This window comes from Trachypithecus francoisi, unplaced genomic scaffold (genome assembly GCF_009764315.1).
Source record: "Trachypithecus francoisi isolate TF-2019V2 unplaced genomic scaffold, Tfra_2.0 Lachesis_group9, whole genome shotgun sequence".
Lineage (NCBI taxonomy): Eukaryota > Metazoa > Chordata > Mammalia > Primates > Cercopithecidae > Trachypithecus > Trachypithecus francoisi.
The window spans coordinates 63,120,251-63,135,072 of record NW_022681474.1 but is presented as its reverse complement, the minus strand read 5'-3'; the positions used below and the strand labels follow the sequence as shown (position 1 = coordinate 63,135,072).

The following is a 14,822-nucleotide window of genomic DNA, read 5'->3' as shown; positions in this document are numbered from 1 at the left end:
AATGGAGTCATTTTTCCCTTGTAAATTTAAGTTCCTTATAGATTCTGGATATAATACCTTTGTCAGATGCATAGTTTACTAATATTTTCTCCCAATCTCTAGGTTGCCTGTTTACTCTGTTGATATTTCTTTTGTTATGCAGAAGCTCTTTAGTTTAGATCTCATTTGTTAGTTTTTGTTTTTGTCGAAATGGCTTTTGGCATCTTTATCATAAAATCTTTGCCAAGTCCTATGTCCAGAATGGTATTTCCTAGGTTATCTTCCAGAGTTTTTATAGTTTTGGGTTTTCATTTAAGTCTTTAATTCATTTTGAGTTGATTTTTGAATGTAGTGTAAGGTAGGGGTACAATTTCAATCTTCTGCATATGGCTGCCCAGTTATTCCACCCTCATTTTTTGAATGGGGAGTCCTTTCTTCATTGCTTGTTTTTGTCAGGTTTGTTGAAGATCAGATAGTTTTAGGTGTGCAGCCTTATTTCTGGCTTCTCTATTCTGTTCCATTGGCCTAGGTGTCTGTTTTTGCACCAGTACCATGCTGTTTTGGTTACTGTAGCCCTTTAGTATAGTTTTAAGTTGGGTAGTGTGATGCCTCTAGCTTTATTCTTTTCCTTAGGATTGCCTTGGCTATTCTGACTCTTTTTTGGTTCCTTATGCATTTTAGAATAGTTTTTTCTATTTCTGTGAAGAATGACATTGGTAGTTTGATAGGAATAGCTTTGAATCTTTAAATCGCTTTGGGAAGTGTGACCATTTTAACAATATTGATTCTCATTATCCATGAGCATGAAATATTTTCCCATTTGTTTGTGTCATCTGATTTCTTTGAGCAGTGTTTTAAGGTTCTCATTGTGGAGATCCTTCACTTCCATAGTTACCTATATGCCTAGATATTTTATTCTTTTAGTGGCAGTTGAGAATGCGATTGCATTCCTGATTTGGCTCTTGGCTTGGATATTGTTGTATAGGAGTGCCACTAATTTTGTATATTGATTTTGTACCCTGAAACTTTGGTGACGTTATTCATCAGCTGAAGGAGATTTTGGGCCAAGGCTGTGGAGTTTTCTAGATATAGAATCATGCTAGCAAACAGGGGTAGTTTCACTTCCTCTCTTCCTGTCTGGATGCCCTTTATTGCTTTCCCTTGCCTGATTACTCTTGCCAGGACTTCCAATATTGTGTTGGATAGAAATGGTGAGAGAGGGCATCATTGTCTTGTGCTGATTTTCAAGGAAAATGCTTTCAGCTTTTACCCATTCAATATGATGTTGGCTGTGGTTTTGTCATAGATAGCTTTTATTATTTTGATGTATGTTCCTTCAATGCCTAGTTTATTGAAGGTTTTTAACATGAAGAGATGTTGAATTTTATTGAAAGTCTTTTCTGCCTCTATCGAGATAATAATGTGGTTTTGGTTTTTAGTTCTGTTTATTTGGTGAATCAGATTTACTGATTTGCCTATGTTGAATCAACTTTGCATCCCAGGGATAAAGCCTATTTGATCATGGTGGATTAGGTTTTTGATGTGCCTCTGGAAGCAGTTTGCTAGTATTTTGTTGAGATTTTTGTATCTATGTTCATCAAGATATTGGCCTGAAGTTTTCTTTATTTGTTGTGTCTCTGCCAAGTTTTGGCATCAGGATGATGCTGGCCTCATAGAATGAACTGGGGAGGAGTCCCTCCTCTCAGTTTTTTTGAATCATTTTAGTAGAAATGGCACCAGCGCTTCTTTATATATCTGGTAGAATTTGGCTGTGAATCTGTCTGGTCCTGGGCTTATTTTGGTTGGTAAGCTTTTTGTTACTAATTCAATTTTGGAAATCATTATTGGTCTGCTCAGGGATTCAGTTTCTTCCTGGATCATTTTTGGGTGGTTGTATGTGTCCAGGAATTTTTTATCCATTTCTAGTTTGATGTACTCATTTCTAGTATAGATTTTCTGGTTTGTGTGCATAGAGGCAATCATAGTAGTTTCTGAGGGTTATTGGTATTTCTGTGGTGTCAGTGGTAACATCTGCTTTGTCATCTCTAATTGTGTTTATCAGGATCTGCTCTCTGTTTTTCTTTATTTGTCTAGCTAGTGGTCTATCTTATTAATTTTTTTTATAAAACCGATTTCTGGATTTGTTGATCTTTCATATGTTTTTTTGTATCTCAGTTTCTTCAGTTCAGTTCTGATTTGGGTACTTCTTACTTTTTGCTTGCTTTGGGGTTGGTTTACTCTTCTCTTCTTCTTCTAGTTGTGAGGTTAGGTTGTTAATTTTAGATCTTCCTAACTTTTTCATGTTGGGCATTTAGTGTTATAAACTTCCCTCTTAACACTGCCTTAGTTGTGTCCTAGTTTCTGGTATGTTGTATCTTTGTTCTCATTAGTTTCAAAGAACTTCCTAATTTCTGCCTTAATTTCATTGTTTACCCAAATGTCATTCAGGAGGAGGTTGTTTAAATTCCATGTAATTCTATGGTTTTGAGTGATTTTCTTAGTCTTGATTTCTATTTTTATTTTGCTGTAGTCTGAGAGTATGGTTGGTATGATTTTGATTTTTAAAAATTTGCTAAGGATTATTTTATGGCCAGTTAGATTTTTTGGAGTATGTGCTATGTTGTGATGAGAAGAATGTATATTCTGTTGTTTTTGGGTGGAGCCTTGTGTAGTGTCTATTCGTCCACTGGTCAAATGTTGAGTTTAGGTGCTGAATATCTTTGTTTATTTTCTGCCTCAATGGTCTGTCTAATACCGTCAGTGGGGTCTTCTGTCTAATAGCAGTGTCCCACTATTATTGTGTGTGAGTCTAAGTCTCTTTGTAGGTCTCTAAGAACTTGCTTACCCTGGGTATCAATTTGCGTGGTCCTATGTTGGGTGTGTATATGTTTAGAATAGTTAAATCTTCTTGTAGAATTGAACGCTTTACCAATATGTACTGCCCATCTTTACCTTGTTTGATCTTTATTCACTTAAAGTCCATTTTGCCTGAAATTAGGTTTGCAACTCCTGCTTTTTCCTGTTTTCCATGTGCATGGTAAATTTTTCTCTGTCTTTTTATTTTGAGCCTATGTGGATGTCATTGCTTGTGAGATGGATCTCTTGAAGATAGCATACCATTGGGTCTTGCTTCTTTTTCCAGCTTGCCACTCTGTACCTTTTAATTTGGGCATTTAGCCCATTTCCATTCTGTGCTAATATTGGTATGTATGAGTTTGATCTCGCTATCATGTTGTTAGCATTTGATTGCCTGAAAAGGATCTTATTTCTTTTCCACATATGACATTCAGTTTGGCTGGATATGAAATTCTTGGCTGGAAATTTTTTTCTTTAGGAATGCTGAATATAGGCCTCCCCCTGCCCCGCCCCCAATCTCTTCTGGCTTGTAGGGTTTCTGCTGAAAGGTCCACTTTTAGCCTGATAGGTGGGGTTCTTTTTGTAGGTGACCTGCACATTCTCTCTAACTGCCTTTATCATCTTTTCTTTCATGTTGACTTTTGAAAATCTGATGATTATGTGTCTTGGGGATTATCTTCTTGTGTAATACCTTTCAGGGGCTCTGTGTATTTCTTGGATTTGAATGTTGTCCTCTCTAGCGAGGTTGGGTAAGTTTTCATCAATGATACAGTGAAATATGTTTTCCAGGTTGCTTGCTTTTTCCCCGCCTCTTTCAGGAATACCAATAAGTCATAGATTTGACCTCTACCTAACCCCAAATTTCTCAGAGTTTTTTTTTCATTTTTTTTTCTTTGTTTTTGTATGATTGATTTATTTTAGAGAGCCACAGGGGTGGATAGAGTTGCTCGCCTTGCTTTCTGGGTGTTTCCAGGGCAGCAGGAGGCAAATTCAGGCAGAAGTCGGACCACTGTGCTAGAAGCTGTAGCAGGCATGGCTCACCTGGCTACCAGAAATGGGGGTAGGTGGGGATGCTTGGTCTATAGTCTAGATGTTTCCTGGGACAACAGGAAGGTGCACCCTCTCGCTGAGTTTAAACAGAAGCATGGCCACTGGCCTGGAAGCTCTAGAAGGTGTTGCCAATATGGGTTTCAATGGGAGGGGTGGGTGGAGTCACCTGCTCAGCTCTCTGGGTGTTTCCTGGGAAAGCAGGAGGCTGCACCCTCCAGCGGAGTTCACACAAAAGCAGGACTGCTGGGCTGGAAGCTCTAGCAAGCCTCACCTGCCTGGCTACCAGTGGTGTGGAGTGGCCAGCCGAGTTTGGCCCAAAGTGGGCCTGCTAGTCCAGAAGCTGGCCTTGAGCCCCATCTGGCAAGAAGACATGGATAAATCGTACAGCTCCCAGGCACTGCAACTGTGGTTTTTACTGAGGCAGTAATATTGGTACTGGTCTGCCCTTGGGCCCCAGGCTTGTAGAGGTCCCCGTGGATGCAAGAGTTGCCCCCACAAAATGTCCCAGTGGCTCTTCCTTCAGTCTAGAAATGTGGTAGCGTTGGTGGGGGCCCAGGGGATTTCTCCCATTCCCAGTCTTGCACAGGTCCCTGTGGAGACTTGAATCCCCCTAGGGACTCTCACCCTTTCCCATGTTGGAAAATGGTTCACTTACTCAGCCTTTCCCATATTGGAAGGTTCTCCTGGCTCTGCACTGAGCCCAGACATGCTGGTGTCCCACCTCACTCATCTCTGCTCTTTGTGTTACCCTGCTGCCGTGATGGATCATAACATGGTTTCTCAGATGATCGGCCTGCAGGGTCAATGTTTACTAGCCTCTTTTGTTTCTGATCTGTGAGAATGGTGCATATGAGATGCTTCTAGTCTGCCATCTTGTCCAAACCTCCTAAAATTTTTAATAATTTTTAATTATTAATTTTTTCCCTTACTTTCTTGTATAAAATGATCTTGTATTGGTGCGCAGGTGCCTGGCAGTTATTGGTCTCACCATGGAGTGGAAAGTGATTGTGCTCCAGGCCCAAAAGTAAAGGACCATACCCAAGAAAGACAAAGCCCAAAGGAAATCTGAAACTCAGCACCGAGGCTCTGCTCACCACTCCGAGAGTGATCTACCAGAGCAGGAAGAGGAGATTCTGGGATCTGGTGATGATGAGCAAGAAGATCCTAATGATTATTGTAAAGGAGGTTATCATCTTGTGAAAATTGGAGATCTATTCAGTGGGAGATATCACGTGATCCAAAAGTTAGGCTGGGGACACTTTTCTATGGTATGGTTATCATGGGATATTCAGGGGAAGAAATTTGTGGCAATGAAAGTAGTTAAAAGTGCTGAACATTACACCGAAACAGCACTAGATGAAATCCGGTTGCTGAGTCAGCTCGCAATTCAGATCCTAATGATTCAGATAGAGAAATGGTTGTACAACTACTAGATGACTTTAAAATATCAGGAGTTAATGGAACACATATCTGCATGGTATTTGAAGTTTTGGGGCATCATCTGCTCAAGTGGATCATGAAGTCCAATTATCAGTGACTTCAACTGCCTTGTGTCAAAAAAATTATTCAGCAAGTTGTTACAGGGTGTTGATTATTTACATACTAAGTGCCGTATCATCCACGCTGACATTAAACCAGAGAACATCTTATTGTCAGTGAATGAGCAGTACTTTTGGAGGCTGGCTGCAGAAGCAACAGAATGGCAGCAGTCTGGAGCTCCTCCGCCTTCTGGATCTGCAGTCAGTACTGCTCCCCAACCTAAATCAGCTGACAAAATGTCAAAGAAGAAGAAGAAGAAATTGAAGAAGAAGCAGAAGCGCCAGGTGGAATTACTAGAGAAGCGAATGCAGGAAATTGAGGAAATGGAGAGAGTCGGGCCCTGGGCAAAAAAGACCAAACAAGCAAGGAGAATCAGAGAGTCCTGTTGAAAGACCCTTGAAAGAGAACCCACCTAATAAAATGGCCCAAGAAAAACTTGAAGAGTCAAGTACCATTGGCCAGGATCAAACACTTATGGAACGTGATACAGAGGGTGGTGCAGCAGAAATTAATTGCAATGGAGTGATTGAAGTCATTAATTATACTCAGAACAGGAATAATGAAACATTGAGACATAAAGAGGATCTACATAATGCTAATAACTGTGATGTCCAAAATTTGAATCAGGAATCTAGTTTCCTAAGCTCCCAAAATGGAGACAGTAACACATCTCAAGAAACAGACTCCTGTACACCTATAACATCTGAGGTGTCAGACTCCATGGTGTACCAGTCTTCCTCAACTGTAGATTAGTCATTCAGTGAACAGTACTTTAGCCAACTTCAAGGAAGCATTTGGCTAGAGATACCCTGTGAAGATGAACAAGAGCAAGAACATAATGGACCACTGGACAACAAAGGAAAATCCATGGCTGGAAATTTTCCTGTTAATTTCCGTGAGCCAAAAAATGCAGAAAAGCTCAAGGTGAAGATTGCTGATCTTGGAAATGCTTGTTGGGTGCACAAACATTTCACTGAAGATACTCAAACGAGTAAATATCATTCCTTGGAAGTTCTAATAGGATCTGGCTATAATACCCCTGCTGACATTTGGAGCACGTCATGCATGGCCATTGAACTGGCCACAGATGCCTATTTGTTTGAATGTCATTCAGGGGAAGAGTACACTTAAGATGAAGATCACATTGCATTGATCATAGAACTTCTAGGGAAGGTGCCTTGCCAGCTCATTGTGGCAGGAAAATATTACAAAGAAGTTTTCACCAAAAAAGGTGACCTGAAACGTATCACGAAGCTGAAACGTTGGGGCCTTTTTGAGGTTCTAGTGGAGAAGTATGAGTGGTCTCAGGAAGAGGCAGCTGGCTTCACAGATTTCTTACTGCCCATGTTGGAGTTGATCCCTGAGAAGAGAGCCACTGCCACCGACTGTCTCCGGCACCCTTGGCTTAACTCCTAAGCCCCTGCCCAGCACCACAGCAGAGATCACACACTGACCCTCGGCCCTTCCCCTCCAAACATTTTCCTCTTCCCTTTTTAGGGTGAAGCTCTTTCTTCAAGAGTTTCTAGATCTTTTTTTTTTTTTGGTAATCCAACATGTTCATTTGGGTTTGCTTACTTGACACTGTGGAGATCCCCACAGCCATTGGGCATCCTAGGTGAATTTGGCCTTGGTTGGGCTCTACCAAAGACTAATGGACTGAAATGTGAAACTGCCTCTTGCCCTGTACCTTTCCTTCCCATTAGGACATCCTTTAAATTATAAGCATCCTTTTTGAAAAGAGCTATGAAGGTGTATGAGCCCATCCTTTTATTCATTGACTCTAAGAGTCAAATTTTCTAGTGCATATTCTATTGCCTGCATGAGGATGAGGAGGGGAAAGGGTGTTAATTCTATGTACAGCAGAGACATTAAACTTGCTGTGTCCAGGCTGCATCATCTTCCTGGACTATTTCTGTTGTTCTCTAAGTTCACATTTTTTCCTGCAACTTTTAAGCTACTATCTTTTTTAGTTAGCTGTATGAACACCATATTTGGGTACCATTTTATCACTGTTCAAAGCACTGTCAAATTCCTTTCATCCTTTAATAGTTAAGATCTTTGAATCTTTAGTCTGATTTTTCGTGTAAGCAAAAACAGAACCATTGAATAGTAATTTCTTGAGAACCTCAGGTGTTCTATAGACAGTCCTTTCCTATATGTCTTCTATTACTCTAAGACCAGAGTTATTTTGGTTGGCTGTTTTGTTTTATTTTTTGTTTTTGTATCTGTGGCTGGCACTTTACTCATTGCACTTGAGTTTATTGCCCTATAACTTAAGGATCAGGATGATGGTAGAACAGAGATCTGGGTTTCAGAGTTTCCCATTTAAGAAAAATAGATCTTGAGATTCTGATTCTTTTCCAGACAGTCCCTGCTTTCATGTACAACCTTTTCTTTACCTTGCCCAAAATTCTGGCCTTGAAGCAGTTTTCCTCTATGGCTTTCCCTTTCTCATTTTCTCAGAGGCTCGAGTCTTTAACCCCAATTGAAAGAACCAAGGGGAGGGGTGGGGTGCCACTTTTTTTTTGTTGGTCTTCTTTTGTTTTGTTTTTTTGGTTGGTTGGTTTTTTCTTAAGATTAGCCATTCTCTGCTGCTATTTCCCTACATAATGTCAGTTTTTAACCATAATTTTGACATGATTGAGATGTATTTGAGGCTTTTTTGTTTTAATTGAGAAAAGACTTTGCAATTTTTTTTAGGATGAGCCTCTCCTAGACTTGACCTAGATATTACATATTCCTCCAGTAATATTGAAGAGCAAAAGGGGCAAGATTGGGGTCACAGCCACTTCTTCAGCATGGACCAAGTGGGCCTTGGGGATTACACATTCTCGAAGTGGCTATAGGACTCAAATTTACAGAAAGCCACAGAGGTGCGACTTGAGGCTCTACTGCTAGCAAGCCACCAGTGAGGCTGTTGGGTAACCACCTTTCTATACAGGAGATTGGAATCTACTTTGTCATTTATCCACCAACAGTGACAAAGGAAAAGTGGTGCCATTATGCAATCCATTTAATTCATAAACATATTACTCTGAGTAACTGGCCGACCATCCATCGGATCCTTCATTGGGTACTCCTGAAATCAGACATGTTCCTGTAGAAAGAATTCTAAGTTAGGCTTCCTATGCACCTATCAAGAATCAAGAGAATAGATTGTATCAAACAATGGCAGGGAAATCCTTTAGCAATTCTAATCCACTTTGGGTTTTCAGCTGTTTTTACATCTAAAGCAATAGACTAGAACTGAATTCTCTTCTACATTGTAAAATCACAGTTGTGGAATTACAGGAATTCTGGTGATATTAAGGTGAAATAACAAAACACACAAAAGGCCCTATTTTAACAGTTGACACGACAGTAAATTTTGAGAGAGAGAGAACCTGTAACTTCATTTTGGAAATGCTCCTCCACCAAATAAGGGCTTTTCCCCCTATTGTTTAAGGAACCAGTTGGATTGAAAGATGTGGAAATAGGCAGTTGTAGAACTTGATCTTCCAAGTACCCCATGTACCTTTATTGAGCTTAATTATAATACTGTCAAATTGCCATGATCTCAGTAAAGGATTTCTATTTGCTGTCTATTAAAAATAAAGCCCTGAATACATTTTTATTCTTTCTACTGAAAAAAAAAAAGATCTTGTACTACACAGCAGCTCAAGAATACTTTAAGACGTGGTTAGTTCTGCTATAATGTTTGTTTGAAATGCAAACTTGTTCTAACTTAATTGAACAATTTGAGCATAGTTTGAATTTCACATGTGCTTAAGCAGTTTCATCTGCAAAAACAATGAGTGAAAGCAGAAGGGCTGGGTGCAGTGTCTCACGCCTGTTGTCCCAGCACTTTGGGAGGCCGAGGCGGGCAGATCACCTGAGGTCAGGAGTTCAAGACCAGCCTGATCAATATGATGAAATTCCGTCTCTACTAAAAATGCAAAAATTAGCTGGGTGTGGTGGCAGGCCCCTGTAATCTAAGCTGCTCAGGAGGCTGAGACAGGAGAATTGTGTGAACCCAGGAGGTGGAGGTTGCAGTGAGCTGAGATCGTGCCACTGCACTCTAGCATGGACAACAGAGTGAGACTCGCATCTCAAAACAAAAAGAAAAAAAAAAAGAAAAAAAGCAGAAAGCAACTTTCTCCATCTACCTTGGTTCACCTGTGTATAGTATGCCACACCAGCCCACATCTGGTTGTATGACATTTTAATTTCAGATAATTTCCTTCCACTGTGCAATAACTCACAAGTTGCAACCTATTCAATGCTCACTTTCACAAACAAGTTTCAGGTCTTTCTAAAAATCAAAGTCTATATTTCTCATGGTATTTATGTATTCTTAATCATTTAACTGTGTACTATAGTACTGTTTTTCTTAGGTTTTATTTTTAAAATATATCACCTACAAGGTTTTTGCAAGATGTGCACTTAACCCATTTCCCCCATACATCCTATAGGTTTTATTGCGTGTTTTTGCATAGTGAGGTGATTTTCAGGAAGGCATATGCCACATTATAACATAATTGATTGTAATTGTCAGAAAAATTTAAATGTTTTAATATGTATTAGCTTATATACAACTTACACCACATAAAGCACTATTACAAACAGACCAGATGTGTCATTTTATTTTGCTTCTATGCAGATAATTTTTCTTGAAACGTTGTATAGTGACTCTTAGAGTAAAATGTACATTGACAATATATATTATCATATTTTTCTATGACTTATTGTGTTTTCAACCCTTTATTTCAACCCTTCATTTTGTTTTGCTTCTATGCAGATAATTTTTCTTGAAACGTTGTATAGTGACTCTTAGAGTAAAATGTACATTGACAATATATATTATCATATTTTTCTATAACTTATTGCGTTTTCAACCCTTTATTTCTGCTTATATAAAATTATACAGAAAACTAAGCCTACAAATAATCGAACAAAGAAAGCTGTGAAAACTGTGAAGAAAAAAGACAAAGGAAAATCTGAGGATTCAGAAAAGTAAGACATAAAGATACATGTTAATCTTTTTTTTGTTAATTTATATTTTCTTTTTATACAAATAATTTAAAGTCAAATAAACATAACTTATGAATAAGCTTTTGAAAACATAAAATTGGCAAACACATGTTTTTATAAGCATACCAGTATATGATTATGGGATAAAGCTAAAAAGGGAAGAACAAAGAACCAAAAATGGACTGGAAGAGGAGATTGAACCACAATACATTCAGAAATAGGTAAACAGAATTAAATCTTTAATTTTAGGAAAAAAGCATTTACATTGTTTCTTTAATGGTCTAGCTCATGCTTTGTAATTTGTTAGCTCCACAGTCTTGGCTGTTCTTTTCTACTGTACTTATTAATTGTATTATTCTTATAAAAGGTTATTTATTTTTTGTGTATGTGTATTATTATAAAGTAGCATTTTTAAGTAAATATTTTCTTTAGTATTATAAAATAATTATTGCATTTGAATTTGCCTGGTTAAACACTGATATTAAAATATTTTTTAAAAGGAAACTATGAAGTCAAACTTTATAGAATTCCACAAATCCTGAAAAGAAATTCATGGGACAAAGGGCTTTGACCTTTAACAAAAAATCACCCAAGAAGAAAAAATGACCAATATGCTTTGAATATCTGTCTTTTCACATCTTAATCATACCAGTGAGAAGTTAGCTTGAGAAATGTTACTCAGTTGTTTGTAATTTAGCCTGTATGAATTTTATGTCTCTTAGAAATATGATTTTTTTAAAAAAACTTCATTATTTTAAAATTGTTGAAAAAGTCCTCCTCAAGAAAGCAAAGCGGTGATGCATTTAAAAATATCATGATGCATTTTAAAACATTTTATGTTACAGGAAGATGTCTCCAGAAAAAGAGTTGAAAATAAAAGAAGATTTGGATCAAGTACAGGTAACACACCCACTCTCTGTATGCATCAATATTTGATTAATACTTGCTCTGATAGTCATATGTAGAGAAACATTATTATGTATGGGTTTATAGGTATATATATCTGTGTGTGTATGTGTCTCTGTGTGTGTGTGTGAACTAAAATTCTTCCTGAGATAATGTCTTTCTTGTTGATGGACTCTTCTCATCAAGGTTCAGAAAACGAAATGGCAAACCCGGGCATATTTGTGTCAATATTATGAAAATTACCATGGTTCAAACAACTATAGAGGAAAGAACATCATATTGGGAGTCAGAACAGCAACTTACTGGTTATATGACTTTGGAGAATTCCCTTTAACCTATTTGAATTTCAAATTTTTGAAAACGTTTGTAACCCAAATGTATAAAGCAATAGCTACTCTATTTGTCTTAAAAAGGTATAAGTATTTCACTCCACAAGCCAGAAGAGAGTGGGGGCCAATATTCAACATTCTTAAAGAAAAGAATTTTCAACCCAGAGTTTCATATCCAGCCAAACTAAGTTTCATAAGTGAAGGAGAAATAAAATCTTTTCCATACAAGCAAATGCTGAGAGATTTTGTCACCACCAGACCTGCCCTACAAGAGCTCCTGAAGGAAGCACTAAACATGGAAAGGAACAACCGGTACCAGCCATTGCAAAAATATGCCAAAATGTAAAGACCATCAATGCTAGGAAGAAACTACATCAGCTAACGAGCAAAATAACCAGCTAACATCATTATGACAGGATCAAGTTCACACATAGTAATATTAACCTTGAATGTAAATGGGCTAAATGGTCCAATTAAAAGATACAGACTGGCAAATTGGATAAAGAGTCAAGACCCATCAGTTTGCTGTATTCAGGAGACCCATCTCACGTGCACATAGGCTCAAAATAAAGGGATGGAGGAAGATCTACCAAGCAAATGGAGAACAAAAAATGGCAGGGATTGCAATCCTAGTCTCTGAAAAAACAGACTTTAAACCAACAAAGATCAAAAGAGACAAAGAAGGTCATTACATAATGGTAAAGGGATCAATTCAACAAGAAGTGCTAACTATCCTAAATATATATGCACCCAATTCAGGAGCACCCAGATTCATAAAGCAAGTCCTTAGAGACCTACAAAGAGACTTAGACTCCCACACAATAGTAATGGGAGATTTTAACACCCCGCTGTCAACATGAGACAGATCAATGAGACAATGTTAAAAAGGATATCCAGGAATTGAACTCAACTCTGCACCAAGTGAACCTAATAGCCATCTACAGAACTCTCCACCCCAAATCAACAGAATATACATTCTTCTCAGCAGCACATTGCACTTATTCCAAAATTGACCACATAATTGGAAGTAAAGCACTCCTTAGCAAATGTAAAGGACAGAAATTATAACAAAATATCTCTCAGACCACAGTGCAATCAAAATAGAACTCAGGACTAAAAACTCAATCAAAACCACTCAACTACATGGAAACTGACCAACCTGCTCCTGAATGACTACTGGGTACATAACGAAATGAAGGCAGAAGTGAAGATGTTCTTTGAAACCAATGAGAACAAAGTTACAACATACCAGAATCTCTGGGACACATTTAATGCAGTGGGTAGAGGGAAATTTATAGCACTAAATGCCCACAAGAGAAAGCTGGAAAGATCTAAAATTGACACACTAACATCACAATTAAAAGAACTAGAGAAGCAAGAGCAAACACATTCAAAAGCTAGCAGAAGGCAAGAAATAACTAAGATCAGAGCAGAACTGAAGGAGATAGAGACACAAAAAACCCTTCAAAAAGTCAATGAATCCAGGAGCTGGTTTTTTGAAAAGATCAACAGAATAGATAGACCACTGGCAAGACTAATAAAGAAGAAAAGAGAGAAGAATCAAATAGACACAATGAAGAATGATAAAGGGGATATCACCACCGACCCCACAGAAATATAAACCACCATCAGAGAATACTATAAACACCTCTATGCAAGTAAACTAGAAAACTTAGAAGAAAGGAATAAATTCCTGGACACGTACACTCTCCCAAGACTAAATCAGGAAGAAGTTGAATCCATGAATAGACAACAGGCTCTGAAATTGAGGCAATATTTAATAGCCTACCAACCAAAAAGTCCAGGACCAGACGGATTCACAGCCGAATTCTACCAGAGATACAAGGAGGAGCTGGTACCATTCCTTCTGAAACTTTCAATCAATAGAAAAAGAGGGAATCCTCCCTGACTCATTTTACGAGGCCAACATTATCCTGATACCAAAGACTGGCAGAGATACAACAAAAAAAGAGAATTTTAGACCAATATCCCTAATGAACATCAGTGGAGAAATCCTCAATAAAATACTGGCAAACCGAATCCAACAGCACATCAAAAAGCTTATCCACCATGATCAAGTGGGCTTCATCCCTGGGATGCAAGGCTGGTTCAACATATGCAAATCAATAAATGTAATCCAGCATATAAACAGAACCAAAGACAAAAACCACTTAATTATCTCAATAGATGCAGAAAATGACAAAATTCAACAGCCCTTCGTGCTAAAAATGCTCAATTCGGTCTTGATGGAACATCTCTCGAAATAATAAGAGCTATTTATGACAAACCCACAACCAATATCATACTGAATGGGCAAAAACTGGAAGCATTCCCCTTGAACACTGGCACAAAACAGGGATGTCCTCTGTCAAAACTCCTATTCAACACAGTGTTGGAAGTTCTGGTCAGGGCATTCAGGCAGGAGAAAGAAATAAAGGGTATTCAGTTAGGAAAAGAGGAAGTCAAATTTTCCCTGTTTGCAGATCACATGATTGTATATTTAGAAAACCCCATCGTCTCAGCCCAAAATCTGCTTAAGCTGATAAGCAACTTCAGCAAAGTCTCAGGATACAAAATCAATGTGCAAAAGTCACTAGCATTCTTATACACCAATAACAGACAAACAGAGAGCAAAATCATGAGTGAACTCCCATTCATAATTGCTTCAAAGAGAATAGAATACCTAGGAATTCAATTTACAAGGAATGTGAAGGACCTCTTCAAGGAGAACTACAAACTACTGCTCAATGAAATAAAAGAGGACACAAACAAATGGAAGAATATTCCATGCTCATGGATAGGAAGAATCAATATCGTGAAAATGGCCATACTCCCCAAGGTAATTTATAGATTCAATGCCATCCCCATCAAGCTACCAATGAGTTTTTTCACAGAATTGGAAAAAACGGCTTTAAAGTTCATATGGAACCAAAAAAGAGCCCACATTGCCAAGACAGTCCTAAGCCAAAAGAACAAAGCTGGAGGCATCATGCTACCTGACTTCAAACTATACTACAAGGCTACAGTAACCAAAACAGCATGGTACTGGTACCAAAACAGAGATATAGACCAATGGAACAGAACAGAGCCCTCAGAAATAATACCATGCATCTACAACCATCTGATCTTTGACAAACCTGACAAAAACAAGAA

The 14,822-nt window shown here is 38.2% G+C and overlaps 1 protein-coding gene and 1 pseudogene across 3 annotated transcripts in view; both read left to right on the top strand.

Annotated features, from left to right (window-relative positions):
* CCDC7 (coiled-coil domain containing 7) overlaps window positions 1–14,822 on the top strand; it is a 438,580-nt gene that overhangs the window by 86,930 nt on the left and 336,828 nt on the right. For both annotated transcript variants that reach the window (XM_033208742.1, XM_033208741.1), the window contains exons 13-14: window positions 10,331–10,416; window positions 11,280–11,334. In XM_033208742.1, the coding sequence (XP_033064633.1) occupies window positions 10,331–10,416; window positions 11,280–11,334 (141 nt within the window). The remainder of the gene's footprint in view (window positions 1–10,330; window positions 10,417–11,279; window positions 11,335–14,822) is intronic.
* On the top strand, window positions 4,875–7,345 carry LOC117082162 (annotated as a pseudogene). The gene has a single exon (XR_004436499.1). The product of XR_004436499.1 is annotated as an SRSF protein kinase 1-like (transcript).